General features: G+C 40.6%; 2 protein-coding genes across 5 annotated transcripts in view; one reads left to right on the top strand and one right to left on the bottom strand.

The window, feature by feature from the left end:
• Positions 1-1,902: 1,902 nt before the first annotated feature.
• On the top strand, positions 1,903-14,711 carry LGALS8 (galectin 8). 3 transcript variants are annotated; one of them, XM_052700716.1, is made up of 11 exons: positions 1,970-2,029; positions 2,276-2,366; positions 4,014-4,150; positions 6,451-6,539; positions 6,906-7,116; positions 7,728-7,844; positions 9,752-9,808; positions 9,888-9,914; positions 10,972-11,060; positions 12,927-13,092; positions 13,488-14,711. In XM_052700716.1, exons 3-11 carry the CDS (start codon positions 4,109-4,111, stop codon positions 13,635-13,637), a joined length of 948 nt encoding a protein of 315 aa, XP_052556676.1. In that variant the 5' UTR covers positions 1,970-2,029; positions 2,276-2,366; positions 4,014-4,108; the 3' UTR covers positions 13,638-14,711. The 3 variants fall into 3 exon arrangements, with proteins under 3 accessions (XP_052556667.1, XP_052556684.1, XP_052556676.1); XM_052700707.1 differs by lacking the exon at positions 2,276-2,366 and having other exon boundaries at positions 1,903-2,029; XM_052700724.1 differs by lacking the exons at positions 2,276-2,366; positions 9,752-9,808 and having other exon boundaries at positions 1,903-2,029.
• A 770-nt stretch (positions 14,712-15,481) lies between these two features.
• HEATR1 (HEAT repeat containing 1) overlaps positions 15,482-22,920 on the bottom strand; it is a 33,971-nt gene continuing 26,532 nt past the window's right edge. The window contains exons 34-45 of one of the 2 annotated variants that reach the window (XM_052681415.1): positions 22,285-22,408; positions 21,303-21,443; positions 20,801-21,090; positions 20,130-20,280; positions 19,450-19,608; positions 18,759-18,896; positions 18,449-18,553; positions 18,191-18,359; positions 17,354-17,508; positions 16,792-16,950; positions 16,027-16,135; positions 15,482-15,601 (exon numbers count right to left, since the gene is read on the bottom strand). In XM_052681415.1, coding sequence (XP_052537375.1) covers positions 15,513-15,601; positions 16,027-16,135; positions 16,792-16,950; positions 17,354-17,508; positions 18,191-18,359; positions 18,449-18,553; positions 18,759-18,896; positions 19,450-19,608; positions 20,130-20,280; positions 20,801-21,090; positions 21,303-21,443; positions 22,285-22,408 — 1,789 coding nt within the window. In that variant the 3' untranslated portion in view covers positions 15,482-15,512. The remainder of the gene's footprint in view (positions 15,602-16,026; positions 16,136-16,791; positions 16,951-17,353; positions 17,509-18,190; positions 18,360-18,448; positions 18,554-18,758; positions 18,897-19,449; positions 19,609-20,129; positions 20,281-20,800; positions 21,091-21,302; positions 21,444-22,284; positions 22,409-22,920) is intronic. The other variant, XM_052681425.1, reaches the window with a different exon arrangement.

A 22,920-nucleotide genomic window follows, 5' to 3' on the forward strand; every position in this document is an offset into this window, starting at 1 on the left:
CTTTATTGTCACTATTAGATTGAACTACATATGTCCAAAAGCTCTGTTCTAATTATTGAATTGTATTCTGACAATGCTGCTTGAATGTTACATCAGTCTCTTCTCCAAAGTGGAAAAGGAAAAAGAATACATTGTAAATGAAAGCTAAATATGTAGAGAGAGAGTTTGTAGGGATACTTGAATCCTCCTTCAGATGGTAACTCTTGGCCAGGGACAGCTGTTAAATTTGCCATAGCTGAAATAGTCTTGAGAAAGTACGTCTGTTTCTCTCGCAAGCAAAAATCTGCTGGAATACGTGAAGACAGACTGTGCTAGCTTTGTGCTAGTAACACAGTCCCAGCAATGGTTGTGTGCTTGGGAATTCAGAGGAACTGTAGTTCTGAAGGCAAATGTTTGAATTAGGACTCCAACTGTGAATATGAGGGAAGATCTTGTGATTTGCCATCACAACCACCAGCAGTAAGTGGTGATAAAAGCAGCGATCAGAGGGAATCAGCAGAGAAATAGCAGTCTATGAACTAGACAGCTGTACTGCAGTGCAAGGTTGCTCCAGCTGAACCCCGAGTGTCTCACTGTCAAAGGCATATTAGCTCTGAGAGCTGAAAAAGGATTTTTCTGCAAATTCTATGAACTGCCTCTGACTTAGCCTTCAAAGAAATGATCAGCACATTAATTGAACTGTTCCGCTTCAACAGAGAACTGGTACATACTTCAGATCCATTTATTTCCTTTGGATTGCTTCTTCTCAAATGGAGAAGAACCCTGGGTCAGAAGTGGGAGCAGAATTTTATTTTGCAGATTTTCTAGAAATACCTCAGCTTACTGCCCCTTTCCCATATCGCTGTGTTTTCACTGCAACCCTCAAGTGTCTCCACTGTCTCTGAGATGGAGTTTCAAATCTACTTTGAGATTGCTTTAAAATATGGAGAAGTGAGGGGGTTTCCACAAGCTTGTGTTAGTCTGGGTTGTCAAAACTTTGTACTCTTCAAACTGGAGTGTCTTGGAATAATAGCTTCAAATGGAAGGTCAGTGCTAGTTTAGGCTCTGAGTCTTCATTCTCCTTCAGCTGCACTGGAGTTATGTAGAACATTTCATAGGAGCTTTCTGCTACTGTCTATTTACAGACAACAGTTATTGGTCTTTTCTTGAAGCCCTCTGTGATCCTAAATGAAGCACCTTTCCCCAAGCCATTGGCTTTGCTACTCTTTCATCTTTGTTATCTGTGGTTCTGCTCAGAAGAAATGTCCTTGTCACACCTTTCTGCAAATGAATCCTTTGATGCAGGTGAGCTGATGTGTCCTTGAAGCAGCTATCCTACAGCTATTACGTATGGTGTGCAATGTATTTTCTGCTTCTCTGCTGATGTGCTAGTTAAATGTGGAATGCGGAAAACTTTGCTGTTATTACTTGCTGTGACACATGCGCATTGTGTGGGGCACAGGGCAGTGCTCATAACGGGGAAGGAGGGAGAAGATAGTGAAGGCTTTGGAGGGCAGCAGGTGTGAGAAGCAGCTGAAGGCTCCTGGGTGTGCTCATAGCAGAGGAGCTGAGGGGAGGCCCGATGGCGGCTGCAGCTCCTCGCAGGGAGCGGAGGGGCAGCGCTGAGCTCTGCTCTGTGTGACAGCGGCAGGGCCCGAGGGAACGGCATGGAGCTGCGGCAGGGGAGGGGTGTGGGGTTGGGGACAGGTGCTGCACCACAGGGCGGTGGGCACGGCCCCGAGTGCTTCAGGGAACGTTTGGGCGTCGCTGTAGGACGTGGGATTTTGGTGTTGCTGCGTGGTGCCGGGATTTGGACTCGACGATCCCTTCCAACTCGGGGTACTCCGCAACTCCGGACCTGCCCTCGCCGCGCCACACCCCACCCGCCTTCTGTCTCTCCGCCGGCCGCAACGGCGCGGTGACGTCACGGGCGGACGTTGGCAGCGGCCGGAGGACGGCTCGCAGCTGCGGCGGTGACGCGTCGGGGCGGGGCGATGTGTGCGCGGGGCGGGCTGGGCCCCGCGGTGTCGGGAGGCGGCCGGGCGCTGAGGTGAGTGTCGGGCGGTCCTGGGGGGGGAAGAGTGGCGATAAGCCCGCGTCTGCCCGTGTGGGGACTGTGGGGAGAGCGGCCGAGGTTTAAGGCTTCCACTAGTGATGAAGCCGGTTCCGGTTGCTCCGTGGCTCTGATGTCGATAGCTTGTTGTCCTGCCGGGTTGGGGATCGTGGCCCTGGTTGAAGTATCTTGCTTTTGTTTTTCTTTGCTTTTTACTTTTCTTTTTTTTTTCCTTTTCCTCAGAAATCCCGTGTGCCCCAGTATAAAATCCTGCTGTAGTTACTGCCCCCAGCCTGGCTTGTCCTTCTGAAAGACGTTTTCTGTGTGCTGTAAGGTGCCGGTGCCATAGCCAGCCATGGCCTTTCTGACTCCTTGTTTCCCACCGAACGGGCTTTAACTGCTTTGCAGTCCGTGAGATAACAGCCCAGCACGCACATCTGCATCAATTCTAGACATGTAGGCAGTAACCTTGTCTTAGCGTTGCAGGCTCAGAATTTGCTGTCGCATTTCCAGGCAGCAGTTCTGTGATGGAAGATGACACAGGACCTGGCAGTTCTGTGCCCATCTCCTGTTTAGCTACATGGAGCCTGACTTGTGGCTTCCCCTCCTTGCTGTCACCTTTCCCATAAAACTGCCAAACCAGTCACTTGGCCATATTGCCACCTAGCGTGCCAGGATTGATGTCTTTAAGAGTTCAGCTGTATGGCACTAAATTGTGGCTATGGTTCTGTTCTTTGCTCTTGTTAGGGAGACTTATTTGCATGCCAAGGAAAGCACAGTGAGCAGGCTGTTGTGCAGCAGGCTTTAGATCTGGGAGTTGTTTCTTTGATTTGTGTTGGGCTTGACAGTGTTATACTCAGAACTACTTCTTGTGCTGCCTCAAGTACCTTATTTAAAAGCAAAAATAGTGGGATTTTCCTGCTTTATCACGTTCCTGTTGTGAATTTGTAGTGATATCCTCTGAGAAGATCAAAGGGGCAAAACAGGTGCACAGGGTAGGCCAGACATACAACACTGATGTTCCCTAAAATGTGTTTTAGACGCTGGTCCTGAGTAGGAGAGATAATGCCCTTCTGGCCCAAATTTCCCTCAAGATAAGCCAGATGTTGCAATGGGTCATGCCACTGATGAGTCATTGCAGAAGGTCACAGACTATTTATTTAGTGCCTAGCAGTTTCACACAATAAAACTTCTTCCTTTCTCTTTTTCCTTGCCTGCCACTCTTCACCACACAGTTTGCTTGTTAACTTAAGATGTTTCTCCAGAATGTGCATGGAAGAACAACCATGGTTTTGAGGTTGGCTTGTGAGCTTTGATCGCTTTCTTAGAAGATGTGCTGAAGAAATGATAATGTAGCTGGATATTCTTACAAGCTATTTTTTCTTTTCTTATTAGTTCTTTTTATTTAATGCATGTTTTGCAGAGTTCTGTAGTTAGTTCTGTAGTTATTTGTAGAATTTAGGAACTGTGTGTGTTGGGAGAAGAAACACCCTTTACTTCCTGCTGTGTCTTTGGCCAGTATCCCTTAGCTTCATGTAAGATAAAGCTGAAAAAAAGAAGTTCATCCCCTAGCACTTATTGCCAGGTTACTCAAGGGTAACAGCACCAAATGAAAAATAGCTGTTTATTTTGGGAAAACACATTTGTACTGTGGATCTTTTCCTAGGCTGCAAGCAGGGGTCAGCTGGAGAGTAGTGAAGGCCTATCTGAGGGTTATCCGTGTTGCCCTGTGCAATACTGATTTTTATACAGGATTCTGTCTCAATATACATAATCTCAGGAAGCAGCTGATAAAACTGTGTACCTGTGTGCATTGTCCCTTGCTAGGATGGCATGTTACTTCTTTAACGAAGCCTTTAGTTTTGATGTTTCAAAACTTGACCAAACTTATTGGAAAGATATTTAAAAATATACTTTGGAGAATTTAACTTCATGTAGTGCCATTTTTGTTTTTCTGATTAAGACTTTTGGTTTTTCAAAGGGATCCACGCTTTGGTGCAGCCAGATCAGTGAACCTCAGAATACGCTCTGAGAGAGGTCACACAGGACTGACAGACTTGACCTGGAGGAGGGAAGATGATGTCCTTGGATGGACCGCAGAAGAAAATCAGTAACCCGGTAACTCTTATGTCAACAACTCCTCCCCCGGAAGTGGAACTCTGCTCTTTAATGTCAGTGGTTAGCAGAGCATTCCTATGGTTGGGAGTGTTACTGAGAGCTCTTGGTGTTGATCGGGTGTTTGAGGAAGGTCCTAATAGGTTCTGGTATTTCTTTAGTTGTGTTCTGCAGCAATGGCCTTGCAACGGCATGAGCAATGGGCTGGAGCTGTACTTTTCATTTTCTCTTTAAAAACAGTTCTTTTAAGCCTTCAGGGAGTAGATATTTGTCATAGTTCCAGCACAGAATGTTAAGAAACACTGGGTCTATATAGAATCTCTGTGAAATGTCTGGTGTCACACACCTGTACAGGACTTCCTTATCTCTTATAGCTTTGCATTGATACAGTTCATTGCCTTCACATGCAACTGATTGTTCAATTCCATTGCTTGTGAAGTGGATAGAAATGTGTGATGGGGAAATGGCTTTGGCTTTCTTCACAAGAATCTATCTGGGAGAAAAAGTAAGGCTGTGTGGAGATGGAACTAGAGCTGCAAGGACTGAATTGCAAAAAGGAGGGACGAAGATAGGGGTTTTGGAGACTGATTTTGGTGGAGAAGGAGAGGAGATGTGAAGAGGAAGATTAGTAAATGTACAGGTGGAGTTCCCTATGTAAGGAGAAGAGGAAGAGTTCAGCAAAACTGGATGGCTGTAAGGGAAATGATCAGTATGGTGGGTGACAAGACCAAGCTGGAGAACATAAAGAGGTAAAACTGGGGCTAAGGTATCAAGAGCCTAGCAAGAGAATAAGAATTATTATTTGGGATTGGAAAATAGAAACAGAGGTGTGAAAGGGTGTTCCAATAAACTCAGGAGAGCCTCCAGACAAAGTCTGCAAATTAATCTTTTGAAGCCTTTTAAACTGAGTGTTGGCTAGTTGGCTTTGTGGGGAACTTCTGGAGGCTTGTAAGAGAGTTGGGATGAAGGAAAATCAAATAGTGTAACAAGTGTTATATTCTCAATGGTGATTTAAAATTAGCACACTTCTTGAGAAGTGAGGAAATGACAGGCATGCTCTGTAATGATGGAGCCTCGTTAAGTCTGTAGTGTTATGCCCAGGAAATGCTCTATTAGCACTATGCAAATTCCAAGACAAAAGATGGCTAACCTTTTCTATTAAATATATCCTTCTGGATGTAAGAGAGTTTTCTTGCTGCAATGTCTTCTCCAAGTATAAATAATTTTGACCCACTGGAGTATTCAAATTCCAGCATTCCTGGGCTGTGTCTGCATGTTTCTTATTGGTTCATCTTTTGGAGACTGAACCAGTAACTTACACCCTGTTGTGATTCTCAAAGCTGCTGTCCCTCTCAGGAACAGTGTGTTTAAACTGCATTACGCACAGAAAATACACAAAGTGTATTTATTCTTATTTGGATAAAATTGAGCATTTTTGTACAACTTCTAGACTAAGGAACTAAGCTACTACACTGCTGTAAGTGAACAAATGAATTCCATCAGTCTGTTTGTTCTTTCACTTGTAACATCTAATTCCATGTTTTCCTCTTCCTCTACTGCAGCAAGCTGAGCCAGTAAAATCCACAAGACTTTTAAGAATTTGGTCAGTTGTGAGCTTATAATACTTGTGAAGCATGTCTGTGATATCTCTAATGTAGAAGATGACTGCGAAGAGAGGTTTCGTGCAACATGTGGGTAGCAGAGAAGGGAAGGAGAGAGACAGAAGATTGAAATGAACAACAGTTTGGATTTCAGAGATTTTTTTGCTGCCATTCCCACTCTGCCAGAGTCATTTTCTTTCCAATCTCTGTTTTTCAAGAAAGAACAAGCAAAAAGGCAGCAGCTGTAGTCTAGTGTTTTTTTTTTAAAAAAAAAAAAAAACAACCAAACTTGTGTGAGATAACTCCTTCAAGCACCAAAGGACAATAGCTAGTCCTTGACAATGACCTAATTTGAAGAGGAGTTCTCTTTATCAAAAGTGAGGCAGTAAAGTATTGCTGTTATTTTTTTGAGAGCTAGGTGTGAAGGCTGTAAATGTTTAGCTTTAATTTATCTGGGAAGGCTGATCTTCAGTGATGAAAGTCTTGGTTTTTCCATCTGTTCATGGCAGATATTTAATGCTTTACTAGTGTTTCATTTAAATGGAGTACTAGTTGTCTTCCTTTTAATGTGCTAGAGCACCACTTCAATTTAAAATTAAAGTTTTTAAAAATATTTAAATTTAAAAAAATTGTTTAAAAAACTATGTATTTTGTTTCCATGACAGACTGTTATTTCTGTCTTTTTTTTCCCCCTCCCTCTAGGTCATTCCCTATGTTGGGACAATTCATGGTGGCCTTGTTCCTGGAGAGCTGATTGTGATACATGGGAGTGTTCCTGATGATGCAGACAGGTAGTAACTACAGTATCTCTTCGTGAATTGTCATCAGGTGAACAAACCTGTAATGAATAAAATGTTTCTAGATGTTCTATGTGGGATAGCAGACGATGACTTCATCTGTAGTTGAAGTGGTAGTGTCACAGAGAATACAAGCTTAAGCCATTTATGAAAGTTTTGTGATGAAAATTGGAGGATAAAATGACTTTTGTTTTCCATAGATCCTCTCTTCTCTGGTTTTGCTTGTGTGCTTTGACATCATTTCTGTCATGTCATTCCACGTGACATGTGTATACTTCTCTGAAGAGGTTATCAGTTGAACTTGTACATGATTTCTTGACACACTGAGTTAAGCATAGTTTGTCTTATTTTTATGTTTAGGTTCCAGGTGGATTTGCAGTGTGGCAGTAGCATAAAGCCTCGAGCTGATGTGGCCTTTCATTTTAACCCCCGCTTCAAATGGTCTGGCTGTGTTGTTTGCAACACCCTGGAGAGAGAAAAATGGGGCTGGGAGGAAATCACTTATGAGATGCCTTTTCAAAAAGGGAGACCATTTGAGATTGTCATCATGATTTTGAAGGATAAATTCCAGGTGAGTTTGGGTTGATTTTTGTTCCAGTTGTCAGATCAGTAAAAGAGAGGCATATGATTGGAAGCCTTGGTTTCTTTGTTACCTAGTATGGTCTAATTATAGGAAAGTTCAGGAGTTTTTGTTTGAAGAGATGCTAAGTAAATCACACCTCATTTTGCCCAGTTCCCTTCAAAGTTGCATGAGTAGGCAAGTAACTTTCTGCTGTGTCTAATGATTTTTCCATTTTTCTGTTCTCGTCTGTAAAACATCATACAATAAACCTGTTTTGTGAGTAGCATAGAACAGTCCTCTTGATGGAAATATGCGGTGCATTTTCTTGCTTTGTTAGACTGCTAGCAGAGCAATTAGGTTATGGTGACCACATATTATGACCACAGTCATAAGTGATCAAGCAATGAAAGCTAAAGGTATGAAATGCAAATAAATCAAATATCCCTCACAGTAATGGAAAGAGAGACTTAATTGTGGATGAGCTGAACTTAGTTGGTTTGAAATTTCCAGGATGCTCTCTGCTTCTGTACCACAGCACTGAAAATATAGATATGTGAGTATAATTTGATTCACAGACTGTGTAATGTGACTTTTCCTATTCTTTTTCCTTGTCTCCTTAGGTGTCTGTAAACAAGAAGCACTTGCTGCTCTACAATCACAGAATTAGACTTGAAAGGATAGATACTCTTGGAATATATGGCAAAGTGCAGATCAGAAGTATAGAGTTTGTTTCTAATGTAAGTTTTATAAACAGCTGACTTTTAAGATTCCGTTTCTGTCTTGCTAAACTTTAGAGTAGGATTTATGGTGAAAAGATGATTAAAAAAAGCAGCTACTTAGTATATCTTCTGTAATAAGGAAGGTCCCTGCCTCTCAACTGCTGTCTCTATTGGAGAAAGTAAACCAACAGAGAAGAAGTGCAGAAAAGAGCGAGTGATCCTTTGATCTGGAAGAATGAGAGAGCAGAAAGGGGAGGTTGTAAATACCAGGGAGGTAAAGAAGGCAAATGCCTTCCCTTCCTTCTAGCTGCTCATTGAGGCAGCCTATATTTCTATATAATATGCTTGGTCTGTTCTGCCCTGCCTTCACTGCATTAGGGCAAAGCTTGAGTTTCCTGCTGCCAAACACCAGGTCTATTTCAGGTCACCAGACTAATAACCTCCTCTAAAGGAAAGTGAAGATTTGGGCCTGGCCAAAGCAGAGCCTGAGCTTTAAAGAGAAGTCTATTCATTGACCATTTGTAAAGCATATGTACAGACTTTTTTTTATAAGCCCTGCCACTTGGGCTCAGGTATGTTGCTAGAGAAATGATGCATCAAAGCTGTCTTGGAGGGCCAGTTCTAAGAAGAGCCTGGGGACAAGCAGGTGCAGTACATTCATTTCTGTCCTAAGCACAAAACAAAGAGTTTCTTTAGTCTGTGGTACTGATTCTATATTCTTTGAGGAAGAGAGGAGGGAACAAAGATGATTATTTCCTTTCTGTCTTTGCTTCTAGTGTGTGCTTTTCTGAGGAGGAAGAGTGAGTGCTTATCCTGAAATAAACTGTATGCAATATGCTGTGGATAGGCTGGAATTTTATCTGTGCGTGCCTATATTGTTTATACAATACACAGTGGAAAGGGACAGAGATATGGGAAGTGGACAGGAGTTCCAAATACACTCCCACCTTTCCACTCCCCATACCATCTGTCTATCTGCCCTGCTGTTACTTCTAACCAGCCAGGGAAGCTGAGTAGGTATCCTCAGATACTAATGGGTTAGGAGTGCTCTGTTAAATAAGGATTCAAACTGTAATGAGGTGGTCTTTTGTTGTGGTTCAACCCAGCAAGCAGCTAAACATCACACAGTCCACTTGTCCCTCAATGGGGTGGAAGAGAGAATTGGAAAAAACAAACAACAAAAAAAAAACCCAGCAAAACAAAAAACATAAAACCTGTTCAGTAAGACAGAACAGGAAGAGGAAAAAATATAATAGTGATGCTATGTATTTTATACAAAAGAAGATGCAGAAGCAATTGCTCACCAGTTACCCACCAGTGCCCTCAGCCGTACCCTGATCAGCTGTTGCCTGCCCAGTCAACTTCTTGGTCATTTTGTAAGTTTTGGTTGGTTGGTTGGTGGGTTTTTTTTTTTTTTTTTTTTTTTTTTTTGTGTGTGTGTGATATTATATAGTATGGGATGTCTGTTTGGCCAGCTTAGGTCACCTGTCTAAGTTCTGTCCCCTCTCAGCACCTTGTGCACTTCCAGCCCCTCACAGGTAGTAGGAGAAGCTGGGAAACTGAAATGTCCTTGGCTCTGTGCAGTGCTGCTCAGCAAAAACTGGAAACGCTGTGTTATCAACATTGTTTTTCTCCTGAAGCCAAAACGTAGCATCATACTAAGAAAGAAAAATCAGCTTTGCCCAGCTAAATCCAGGGCATCTTTGAATGTCTTGATTTGGCATCAGCAATTGATTTTTTTTTTTTAAGACTTTTCCTTTGTGGGGGGGAGCATTTCTGGAGGCTTGGCAGTCTTTTTGTTCCATAGCCCCTAATTTCTACATTAACAATTCAACCTTCAAAGCAACACAGAGCCATTATGTTTCTAAAACACCTTTATGTTCTATGGTGTTAGCAATGACATGTAAATATCTCTCTTTCTGCAGTCTGTACAAGGCTCTCAGCCATCATCTGTAGGAGTAACAAAGATAAACACAGAAAATGTACGTATGTTTGTAAAAGAATGAATGAGTCTCCCTGTTGTCTGATAAGTTACTTAACGTTTTCTGTTTCGTTTTGTAGGGGGAAGTGCCAGATGGTTTGCAATTTGTAAGTATCTCATGTAGACTTGTGAGGAGTAAAAATGAACAAAACCCATGATTATTCAAGGGGAAAAAAGAAAATCACAGAACAAGGGAATTGAGAATCACCTGGGAAATGCTCATCAGTGAGGTTTTAGAGCGATTCACTTTGTTAGTACCAGTAAATACAAAGCTATTTGGTAAACCATGCAGAAAACCCAAAGAACAACCATACCAAACATGGTATTCGTAGCCCTAAGTAGAGGAATAAACTGTAGAGTGCCTTAAACTTTAAAGAAAGGATCAAGTCATACCAAAACCTTTGTTCAAATAAACATGCTTAGTTTCTTCACATTAGTGATTACTGCAGAACAACTTGTGTTTAAAAATATTTTGCAGTCCTACCAATTCAGATGAACTTAAGTTAATATGTGCATCTCAGGACTGCTCTTGTTACATACCCCTCCTAGTGACTGATCTGTGCTTACCCTGGATATGCCTCAGGTGGCTGGATGGTAAGCATTGCAGCTTAGGGTTGGTTTTAGCTAGCACCCAGCTGGCAAGGAGCATAGGCAGAGTGAGTGCTCATCTTTTTGCAAAAAATTGTACAGGAGGATAGCATGCAGGCTAGAGTAAAAGCCACATTCAAAATGAAAAGGGATTGGAAGTCAGCAATAGATACAAATAGAATTAAGGAGAAAGTGGATTTGCAGGCAGTGCTTTAGTTGCTTTGTCATTTAACAGTGCCTTCCTTAGTATTCTTAAACCAAATTCTAGGCAGTATTGTTATTTGCAAGTGGTGGACTTGAAAGAAGAAAAACACCAAGTACTTATTTTTGCCGTTCATTCCTTTTCCCTCTTATAGCACAGTGGAAAAGTTGGAAGGGGGGGAAGTAAGCATTGTTTTATTTGTCTTTGCGTAACTTCATCGCTGTAGTGTTAATATTCTGGAATGTAGCAATGGGAGTAGCTTTAGCTGTGAGCACAGATGTGAAACTGTAGGCTGGACTTTTTCCTCCTGAGTAAAACTCAGCATGTATGTTAAAAAAAAAAAAGTCTTATTTTCACTGGTGCTCTATTTCCAGGGAGTTCCTTATGTTGGGAAACTTGTTTCTGCACTTCATCCAGGATGCACAGTTGCTATTAAAGGAGAAGTGAATAAAAACCCCAAGAGGTAAATCTTAGTGATTTTTCTGTTGTTAACTGACCTGCTCTTGAGAAGGAATAAGCTTTTCTATTGCCTTGGTATATCCTTACTGACTTGCCATTTTGCATCTGAAATCATTTGAAACTACAATGCAATTTTCTCAGGAACCTGCAGGATGCTGCTTTAGAAAAGACTTAACAGCTCCACTGAGGAAAAGTGTAGGTAAAATCTGATTGTCTTTCCTGCTCAACATGCATCATTTATGAGGTTCTGTGTCTGTTCTAATTTTCCATTGTACAAGGCATGTGAGCACACATGCAGTACAAAGACAGCTTTTATTTTTCAGAGATCTGAGAGTGAGGAGAGTGTCAAAATTGGACAAAAAATGAATGACTGAAATGAGTTGCTAATGTGCTTAAATGCTGCACGTTATAAGATTTCTCTGAATACTTTTTGTTGACCTTGGGGATGAGAGATGGAAGGTGCCTAGCTGACAACAATTCATTGTAAAAGCTGATAGGGAAGTATGAGTTATCATTTTGATAGGAAATGAGAAACAACAGATTGCAAAGATGTTACTTTCCCATGGAATTTAAAGAAAGAAAAGGGAGCGCAATGTGGTCAAAATAAAGGTGAGGAAATGGCACACTGAAGCATGGACTTTCACTTTAAAGGTGGTTTGGGCTCTGTAGAAACATGCCTAAAAATGAAGCACTAAGTGCAAATGACAAGGAACATGCTTTTTTGCTTTGTGTATGCATCCCAATTCTGCTTCCTCAGAACATCTGTCACCTTTCCTGCAGCTGTATGGCCCTAACAGTTTACCTTATTACTGGGACACAAGATCTAGAGATCTCATCTGCAAGTCTGAATGGACTTGGAATTGGATAGGAGAATAGATACTGACATAGAAGCATTTGTTCTTCTTTTGGCTTGAAAAGCTTATTGGCACATTTTAAATGCTGTCTTATATGTGTAAAGAGGCTGTTGGGAGTTAAAGTATTGTTGGGTTGTCTGCTGTTTGCATTTGTGCTTTAGATGTGTAGATTTTTACAGTATTTTTAAGCTATTTAATGCCTTTCACTTAAGTCACACAACCGTAAGCGTTCCTTGTTCTCTGTGAAAGAGAGGACTTGATAGCTCCAAAGTGTGGCAGTTGCTGTATTTCATATCTATACTAAGTAGCTCAAGGCTTTCCAAAAGGAGGAAAATGACCTGACTGCTGGAGTTAATTTGGTGATAAGAATATTCTTCATATGCAGTGAGGTCAGTGCAGCATGTTGAAGCATTTCTTTGACATATTGGTTGTTTTTTTTCCCCCTGGCCCCTCCTCTCCTGAGCTATCCTCATAGGAGCCTTTTGCTGTGGAGATCATGTCAGATTGCAGGATGTTTTGGTCAGCCTGGGCAGAGCTACTCTGTCTACGGAGTAATGCTTTGTATGCGTGCTGTCCCACTGATGTTGCACATGCAGAGAGTCCTCAAACTTTTTCTTAGAGTCCATCCAGTTTGTTGGAAGTACAAGTATAATGTCTTCGGGTAAAAGAAAGCCTCCCACTCTCCATTGCACAAGTATATGGAGGAGAGATAGTGGAACAAGTGGCACAGTGTGTTTCTGCCTAGTGCTGTAGGGACAGCACTTGGCTCAGAATCTCTTTGCTGAGAGATGAGCAGAAGGCTGTGAGCGATGAAGCAGATGGAGCAGAGTTATGGTCCTATATCTGTTTCTTTAGCAAAGGTTGTGCCAGAGACAGCCTGGTTGGTTCTTAGGTGGATTTCAGCCCTGGCTCCAGAGCAGACCTGAGTATTGCCTAAGGGCTTCGTGAATAGCAAGGACTGCTTCATGTTTATTAACTCTTGGTCTAATAAACTTATTTTTAAAAATGTCTTCCAGCTTTACAATAAATCTGAAATCAAGTGACTCAAAAGACATTGCATTACATCTGAATCCCCGACTGAAGAATAAAATCTTTGTAAGAAATTCTTACCTTCATGACAGCTGGGGAGAAGAAGAAAAGGAAATCGCTAATTTCCCTTTCAGTCCAGGGATGTACTTTGAGGTAAGGTTAACTGAAATGCAGTGTCAGAGTTGTAATTTTGCTAAAAGAACAGTAGCACTGGTGTAAAAATGCCATGCTAATGCAGATTGGAATGAAACTGCTATTCTTGCATTTCAGATGCCTTAATGTTAGGATTTAATAGGATTGTGGGAAGCAAAGATTTGAGTTTGTTTTAATGACAGCCATTTCCTTGTGTTTTCTTCTATATAATTGCAAGAACTCAGTGCATGCTCAGGACAAAGTTTTAATTTAATGTTATTCATGTTTCACTTTTTTTGTTTCTTTTGCATGAAAGTAATGTATCAGAATTTATATCAGAAGCAGGACTTGCCCAACTCCACAGTAGAGTGTCAGCTTGTTTTTCATGTCTTAACTGAACTGTTCTTTCTTTTCAGCTGATCATTTTCTGTGATGCCCACCAGTTCAAAGTTGCTGTCAATGGTGTTCACACCCTGGAGTACAAGCATCGTTTTAAACAACTTGAAAAGATCAACCTACTGGAAGTCATAGGAGATGTTCAGTTATTAGATGTGAGGAGCTGGTAGTTCATTTCAGTCAGTACTAAATGAATGAAACCCCATTCTTACAACAGTTCTTCTGTCAAATACAAACAAACCAACTCATGCTGAGCCTGCCTTTATCCAGGCTTCTGTGTCAGTCTGAGTTAGGCGAGTACCAGAACTGCTGCGAGATTAAATCCTCCACTAGTTTCCAGTATCCTGGCAAGATAAATGTCTGCTCAGATAAATCACCTGCATTACTGAACCTAGCAATATGAAATGGTGCATCGTACTGTGTCTTAACAATTGTGCTCAGTATGATTAACTATGACTAGTCATTCCTTAACAGTGTGCATTCAAAGTGAAGTAGAAATTAGATTGAAATAGAATATGAAGATATGCCTATCCTGAAAGGGTGATTATAAAATATATCCTGCTTGATTTATATTAGTGATTATAACTTTTTTGCCATGACTGGTTTTAAAAGAAGCTGACTCATCAGCTCTCATGGAAGGCAAGGAGGTATGTGATCAACTTCTTAGCCTGCTGCTGCAATAGTACCTTCTCTGACTCCTCAGTATGTCATCTCCTGCTTGTAAGTGGCTTAAATCAAATGCAGATCAGCATTTCTAGCTTACAGTTTTCCAAAGTGAAACAAATGAAAATAATTTAGCTGGTTCTAATGTATGGACTTTGGAATGCTTGTTTGATCAGAAATGGCTCCCAGCTGTGCTGAGATTGCTCAGGGACTAAAGTAGTTGTATCTGTTTTTCACTGTAAAAATGTATGAACCTAGACACCCTGAGTTGAGACTCAGATTCTCATCAGTAGAACAGAGAACAAATCCTTTTGGAGTCTTGCATTAAAACGCTAGTTTAAAAAAGCAGTTCCTACTCAATCAGTTTTCCTTACAACTGTCAGTCTTAATTTTTATATATGCTTATTTTTAAAAATAAGTAAGTTGCTGCTGGCTGTCAGTGCTTGCCTGAGGGTTGTTTCTATTTATTTTAACAGCTACTGAAGGAGTGAAAATTTTGAGAATAAAATGTACCTGAAAAGCTGTTAAACTACTACATTAACTGTACAAAAAGCATAAATAAAAATAACATTTGTGAACTATGCTTTTCTCCAAATGTAGTTAAATAGTTACAATCCCTCTTTGCCTTGTTTTGTGTCATTTTGCTTACTGACTTATCCTTTTCTCCAAGGGGGCCCTGACTTGAGGCCCGTTTCCACTCCGAGTTACAGATCTGCAGAGCAGACACTGTGAGTAGGCCTGCATCTTAGCTATGCCACACGTGGCCTGGCCTTCATGTGCTGTCCTCTAAGGATAAACTGAGCTGGCTGACTGGAACAGAGAAGCCTGTAGGCAGCTCCCACTTGGTAAGGGCTGCTATACCACCTGTACATTTTTGTCTTTATTTTTCTAAAAGTTGTGAAATGTTCTCATGTGAACATCAGCATGAGTAGAATTGCTTTCTTTCAGGACTTTCTTGTAGCTTTCTGTTCAGAATCTTCAGTAGGTTCATTTTTTACTTCATAAAAATAATACAAATGTACATTATCAGAACTGCAGGGTATGTGTTCAGTGATTACTGATGTAGCAGGATGGCCCTGACATACAGCAAGTGCAGATCACAGCCACAGGATATTCACAGACAGTCCCACATGTTGTCTGTCAGTGAATGGTATCTGTCTATAGCTTACTCTGGTTTCCTAATGTTAAGGGAAGTCATCTGATGACAAAAAAAGTGAACCCCAGATCATCCAGAAGTGATAAAGCCATGTTCTGATGATATTTTTTATTAAAAAGTTAAGATCTTAGATCAGATAAAAATCACTACAACAATTTGTCTGAATTGTGTTAACTTCACATGTGCCCTGTGTTACAGACAAAGTATAAAAACAAAGGGGATAAACTTAGAAGTAGCTTTGGAGTGGTTCTCCCAAAATGACTTCCAATTGCTGAATTGTTTTCTGACACTGCTGTTCAACTTCTTCACATTCATCTAGAAAAAGAAGGAAGGCAGGGAATAAATGGAAGAGTGATTACAAAGCTACCCTAGGAAGAACTCATCCCTCAAGGTTTGAAACAGTCTTCAAACACCAGGTCTGAAATTGTTCAGAAGTATTTTGTCAGTAGCTCAGGAGGTAGGCAATTCATTTGTACTGTAACAGTGATCTAAAATATGCAACCTGGGAGGCTCTAACACTGAGGAAATGACAATAATTTAGCTAACTGAACTTTAGGAAGGGGGTGGATATGACCCATTCCAGTTTGCAGCCTGCATAGTTTAAGTGACAGTATACTAATGCATGTAACTTACAGCAACTACAGCAGTTATCTTGTCTGAATCTTTGAATTATATGGACTGTATTTGTTTTGGTCACAGGCCAGTTGCCTGCCTTCACTAAGGTCATTTTAAAATATTACCTTCCATAAGCTCAGCTAAAAATGGAATAGATTCTGGTAGCAGGACCAGGTAGTTCTCCTTCAGTTTTTCTGCAACTTCGAGCAAAGCAAGCAGAGCAGCAAATCGGACCTAAAACAGAACAATCTGTGTGAGGAAACAAACATCTCCGACTTCTTTCCATCTCCTGGAAACACACCTAGCTTTTAAATAGACTTTTCCCAACTGAAGGAGACTATTCTAAGCTAACTTAAATCTCAGCATCTGGATTAAGGTATTATACAAGGAAAATGTTGCAAGAGGCAGCTATGTTTCTTAGCTGACAAAAGTCTTCAACTTCCCTTTACAATGCCACTTTTTCACAATGTTCCACTGTTTTACAATGTCTTAACTTAGCACAAGGTTAAAAACCTTGTTTTTAATCATTCCCCATGATATAACCAGTCAAATAGGCAGGTCATGCCAAACCTTTATAAAAAAGAAAACAGCTCTGATGTTACTTAAATAACTATCTTCCATTTTCCCCTCTGAAGTACCTTTTTTTCCTTATAAATAAACAGGTTAGTTCTTATTCAAACAGCTACCAAGTAAAATGAACAACAATCTCCTACCCACACAAGCCAACTATACTGAAGATCTTCAATAAGACTAAGAGTAGAAGCCTAAGTTGTGTACATCTCTGGAACTTGGTGGTAGCATAGTAGTGATTTGGCTAACCCACTTGATTTTGGGGGACACTTAACATTTTGTAATGCAACAGAGAAAAATACTTTCTGATAGCTCCCAACCTTAGAAGAAGTGTGCCTCATTTTCAGCAGGATGTGGTAATTCAGTGGTTTCCAAAGAGAATCATCTGCCATTGCCACTGAGAACTGAGCTATGCAGGGTACCAGGTGTGCTGTCACTCTTTCCTGGAACTTCTCATCTCCTCCAAGCATGTTCTCCAGCTGTGGAAGTAAGGTGTCTGTCATAGAGCTCCAGGCTCAGATAAATCTAGTTCAAAGTACTTCTTCTAGCATAGGCTTTCAAGTACTGAAGGGATGGGTCAAAGAGTGTACAGCAGTAGGAATGTGCTGAACAACATGCATAAACTTTGAGGACTGAAAAAGTTCAGAAAGGGGATAAAAGAATTAGTAATCCAAAGCTTTAAGTGTAACAATATCATCAGTAACTGAAAGGCAATGAATGTTTTCTGACGCTGCTGTGTCAGAAAACTCCTTTTGTATGAAGGGGGAGAATTGAAGCCTCAGAGGTGGCTGTTGGTTTTTTTTTTTTTTTTTTTTTTTTTTTTAAATCCTTCAGACAGAAAAAAATAGCTGACACAGATTGCTCTTCTGAGTTTGTAAATACCTGATCAACTAGAGGCATCATCAAGGTTTCTGCTCTTTCCTTACTCAGGAACTTCTGGGTATCAAACAAGAACAGCTTATGCAGACAGTCCAGGGTGAACTGTAGCAGCAAACAGCTCTTCTCAGTGCTGTTTTCAGAGTCAAAGAAAGCTTCGTCTGTATATCAACAGAGGAGCAGAGAAAGAAAAGTCACAAAAATGAGAAATGTATAAGCTAGAAATATTGTGAGTTGTAAACACATCTAAATGTTGTACAATATAGCAATTATGTAGTCCCCACTTACAGTAATGAAAGTGGATGCAGTATATTATCTGGCCTTTAGTTAATTCCCTAGTAGGTCTGTTTTGCAATGCACAACCAGCTGGTTGATAAAAGGAAATACTCAGAGGCTACAGGAAAACTTCATGGCTGTACCTGTAGCTATGGAGAATTTATGTAGGTTACTACAAACAGAATAAGGAAACAGTTCCCCATACCAAAAAAAAAAGGTGTGGTATTGATTTTTGCTAGTAGGTAGAAGAGAGTCTAAGTGCAACAAGTAACAGTAGGCTGGCACATCAAGTGAACAAATGGAACAAACAACAAACAAAAGGAAGGGCAAGTGCCAGAAGCAAGTCACCCTCTTTCTACTCAGTTTCATTCTCATGGAACTCACTGGGACTGACACTGAAAGTTTTCCTGTGTTTCAACTTGGTAACTGGCAGCCCAGAGGCTGTCACAATACGAAAGATGCTCCATTTATGAGAGAAAGAGAAAATAAGTGAAAGGTAAGTGCTGTGAAGTTAATTTCAACAGTTGTCTGTCAGTGCTTCTCTGTAGACAGTAACTGAAGACTTACCAGTTTTTGAAACATTGAGCTGGTTCAGCGTCTCAGCAAATGGCTTCACTAAGTGACCAGCAAACAGGGTAAAGAGACCTTTGAGCTTGTCTGCAATGCAGTCTGCTAACCGGTGGAATGTCAGCAGTCTGTCCTTTAGGGCGCTTTCAGTTTTGGACCAGTCAAAAAGCTGAAAGTGAATGGCAGGTTAGCTCGTTCCTGTATTTGTGTGCTGGAGAATACAAAGATGCTGATACTGACCATATTTAAGCTCCTTACCTTGAAGAAAAGGGGTCTAAAAGATGCCTCAGAAAGTTTCATAACCATACTTATTAGACAATCAATAATGTACATCTCTGTTGTACCAACTTCATCCAAATCATCCTAGAAAAAATTAGAAAGCACAATTCCAAGTCTGAAATGTAAGAATGAGAGCTTCCAAAACATTTTTCAACTCAGGCAAAAAACCTACGCACCCCTCTACCCTTGAGAATAATTTCAGAACACAATATTTACAGCTCTAAGAAAACCCAACAGAATTGGCACATACAAGCTGAGCTGCCTCTGTTCATTCCCCTAACCAAGCTACCTCGGCATGATCTGTTCGGTAATCCAGGGCTTTCATGAAAAATGCTGTCAGCTCTGCCTGATGGGATATTAGGTGCTCCTTCTCCATCACGATGATGTGCTCCTTCAGAACATTCATAAGGGGACCCAGGCAGTTTTGCTGAAACAAAAGCAAGGCAAAGACAAATGTCACACTGACACAAGAAACAAAAAATAGGGTGATCCGATTTTGCACTGCTTGCGTTTACTCATAAGAATACTAACAATAAAATCATTTTTTACTGTACTGTTTTGGGGGAGCAGTTACATTAGTAATACTTCTGAAGAGAATCTGCTCTCCCTCCTCCCTCCCTGGAGATACACTAGTCAATTCTGAAAGGGTTGCACCTCCAGAAACAGCAGCAAAGCTTAAATGAAAGCGACTCCTAACTCACGTTCAAGGCGTTTACAAATGCGATTATCTCTGATGCATTAATCATTTAACAAGAGAGTTTTTCAAAAGGAAGCCATTTCTTGGGACTGCCTGGACATCTGTCTTGCCTGTGCAAATGACTGCTTTTGCACCGCTTGTTTCTTTTACACTAGTTAAACTGTCTTTAAATCAAGCTGTTTTTCCCCCACTCCTTTGCTCTGCCATTTCTCTTTCCCACCCCAGGTGGGAAAGGTGAGCAAGTTACAGTAAGTTACAATGCAAAAGAATGAAAAGTTCTCACCTTCCTGGTATTCGCCACTTCACTGTAACACTTAGTAACTGCAGGCAGGAGTATTCTGGGAGCAAGCTTTGTAGCTAGGATAGTTTTCAATGATGTTACACGCAAGCTTAGCTGGGAAGAAGGACCAAACTCAACTGCAATCCTTTCCAAGCGGACAACCTGTCAGGAGATCCAGCAGAAGTCAGGCAACTAAGACAACTTAAAGAATTTATGTAACAACTTATTTTTACAAATTTTACAAGGGTAAGCATTTTGGAATTGCTGCCCGTATCACCTGCATCACATTACAGTGGGATATCTGTGTACAGTCTTGTTTTCAGAAGACAGACTGAAAAAATGCATGTGTCAGTGGCAGAGGGTCAGAATCGCTTCAACTAGAGAATCAGATGTGTTGATGAAATAATGGACACAACAAAATGATCCTTCAGGATTCAGCTCTGCTCCCAAAGAGGCAAACTACGACTTATGAGAGGGAAGAGCAGACTCATATTCAGTATCTTAGTGATGCGGGTATGAACATGAGCGGAAAAAGTAACAGGTAATGAACTGCCACTTAAATGGATGGCACGGACTCCTACTTCAGTTTCAAAGGGAGAAAAAAAATAATAATCTCTTCAGCCTCTAGGAACTGGAACAATTTTGTAGGAGCCATACATATCTGCACAAGTCAGATGGCTCACCTGCAGCAAACAATCTGTGAGGTAAGGACTGAGGAAGTGTGGTAATGTTTCGGCAACCTTCAGCAGAGCAGTCACGGCACTCAGCAAGTAAATCTCATTGGAGATCAGCTCCTTCTTATTTTTTAAAGTCTTCAACAGTGCTGGCATAAGCCTGTGAAAAACCGAGCGTAAATCCAGAACAGTGAAACCACTGACCATTGGAGGCACATTTAATATCTCAAAAGAGAACCTTCGAGCCATTAGGGACAACTCTCACATCCATTTTTACATGTGCAATCGGGAAAAATCAAAATTCTGTACTGTTCTTTTTCCACAGATAGTGAAGGTGTTAGATTTACTGAAAGATTTAATGACATTTAAGAAATTTCTATTCATCTCAAGAACAGCAGGTTAGATGCTTGCATTCCTCTTGAGCAGGCAGAACAAAATAATAACGTGCAGTGTTTTCAATGGTACTGGTTCTTGTGCTTTTAAATATAAGCAATTCCAGTAGGGTAACAGAATCCCTAACAGCTATTGTAAAAGTCTCCTACAATTTGCCTGCTAACTTAGTTCCATGGGTAGGATGTGCTTCAAGCATTACAAATGCCTCTGCTTTTATCTACATCTTTTATCCCATGCATGTTTTATGCATGGGCAGACTGCTGCTGTTCAAAAGAACCCAACAATACCTTGGAAGCTGAGGGATTGCTTGGGCCTTCAGTGTACAGGTGACCTCAGCTATACAGAGCAAAGCACTTCCCATCACGTTCTTTTCCTCCTTCTCTGAAGAAACCAGATCAATGGCAGTTTTCAGAACAGGTACAAATGGCAATGGATTTTCTGTGCCAAAACCTTTGCAGAGCAGCTTGAGGCTGAATAGAGCAGTCTGCCTGTTGATGACTTGCTCCTCCTCCTCTTCCTTTCTCTTACACTGCACAATAGCAATGAGCTCAGGAACTAGTTCCAAAAGCTGCCGGACCTGAGACCACAAGAGAAAACACACTTCAAACATGCAGTTAGAACTCAGATCCTGTAAGGTAATAATTAATTATGGGCAGGTAGCTTGCATCTCACTGCCTCTCTCAATGGCTGCCTGACAGCCTTGGTACTTGATGTTACACAATACAAACCATTCTACAACGATCTCTCTGTTTTTCTGCAAAAGGAACTGATTTAATCCCTTCATCTCACCTGGCTCTTCTGCCACTTTGTGCGCTGCTGCACCTTGTTGTTCAAAAGGTCCATTGCCTTACGTCTCACAGATGGGAGCTGATTTGTCATTAGGCCCCTAATTACAGGGATGAAGGTTTCTGTTGGCAATAAGGCATTGACCTGTAGGAGAACACAAACAGAACAGTGCTATGAATTCAAGTAAGGCAGACAAACTCTCAACTTTCTACATGGGTTTCAGAATGAAAGAAGAGGATAGGCCAGCAATGCTGTATCTAAGACAAGCAAAAAAACAAAGGAGGTTCCAGTTACAGCACTTAAACATGCTTTTACTGGTTGCTAACTAGCCAATACCCAAGAGCTTCAACATTTTCTCAGCAATTTCTTTGTTCTTATATCTATCCTGGACATTTATCCTTCCTTCCCTTAAAATACTTTCAGTGATGCCCTGTGAATGTATCTCATGAAAACTCTACATACTTCACAGGTAAGCTAAATAATCCAATCTGTTCATAGGAAGACTGAAACATTTCTTCACAGCACTGTTAATGCTACTGGACAGTCAGTCCAATTCTACAACTACACTTCCTATCAAAAAAAGATGAGAAAGAAAAACATACTGAATATTTCTCCATTTAAATTCCATTTAAATTCCATGTGGAAATGTACAGCAATTCTTTAAGCATTAGTTAAAATCTCTTTATGAGTTAACAGTGAGAAATACTGCCAAAAGGCCACTGTTCTCCACCAGACAGGCAGTAAAATGACTGCTTCCAGCCAGCAGAATACAAACTAGATGAAATAGGCATTTCTGACTTCATTTTCTGCTTATTCTGCCTAAGCTGTCATAGGTAGCTGTTAAAGCTCTTAGATGAATTCAAACAACGATACATCATACAATGAAGATTATTACTAATACAGCAAAAATATTCCTGTGATAGTTATAACTGTGTTAAATAAAAGCAGGAATGTCCTGCTGCTAACAAAGGCCAACAAGACATACTTTATCCAGCATATCATAGGACTTGCTAAGCAGAACCCTCCAAAATTTAGCTGTTGGTTTGTCTGCGTTTCCTTCCACTGAGGATGCCACTGTGTTTATATAGTGAAGTACATCTTCTAACAGCCTAGACAGAAAGGAACAATCTTTCAGTAAATAACAAGGACACTTAGGGAATCAACTTTGTTCCTGGAAAGCATAAAATTTCACAAACAAAACAGCAACAATAAAGGAAAATGAAACATCCACTGGAGACTGGCAGATCACATATACATATTGACAAAAAACCTATGGCAATAAGGAAAATTATACATGCATGTTAAACAAATCTACCAAATTAGCATCTACCTACAACAGTAGTTCTATTTGAGAATATGAAAACAAAAATAAGCTGGGAATACACCATGTTTAAAAAAGCATTTCAAATGCATCCTACATCCCTTTTCACTTAGAATAAACATAAAATGTCAGGCTCCTCAAAAGAAACCCTCAATTTTGTATCATTGGCTGTTATAATCCAATGACTACAATTGTAATCTGCATTTACTAGTAATTTTATTTTTTTTTACACCAACGCAGGGACATTCATTAATTTTATTTATTTTTTTTAAGAAATGAAGTAACACATCTTTCTGAAAA

Source organism: Tympanuchus pallidicinctus, unplaced genomic scaffold (assembly GCF_026119805.1).
Source record: "Tympanuchus pallidicinctus isolate F22 unplaced genomic scaffold, pur_lepc_1.0 scaffold1, whole genome shotgun sequence".
NCBI classification, from domain to species: Eukaryota; Metazoa; Chordata; class Aves; order Galliformes; family Phasianidae; genus Tympanuchus; species Tympanuchus pallidicinctus.

Coding starts and splice junctions, on each gene's coding strand:
- LGALS8 (XM_052700707.1), top strand. CDS start 4,109: ATGATGTCCTTGGATGGACCGCAGAAGAAAATCAGTAACCCG. Junction 11,061..12,926: donor GTGAATAAAAACCCCAAGAG/GTAAATCTTAGT, acceptor AATGTCTTCCAG/CTTTACAATAAATCTGAAAT. Junction 13,093..13,487: donor GTCCAGGGATGTACTTTGAG/GTAAGGTTAACT, acceptor CTTTCTTTTCAG/CTGATCATTTTCTGTGATGC.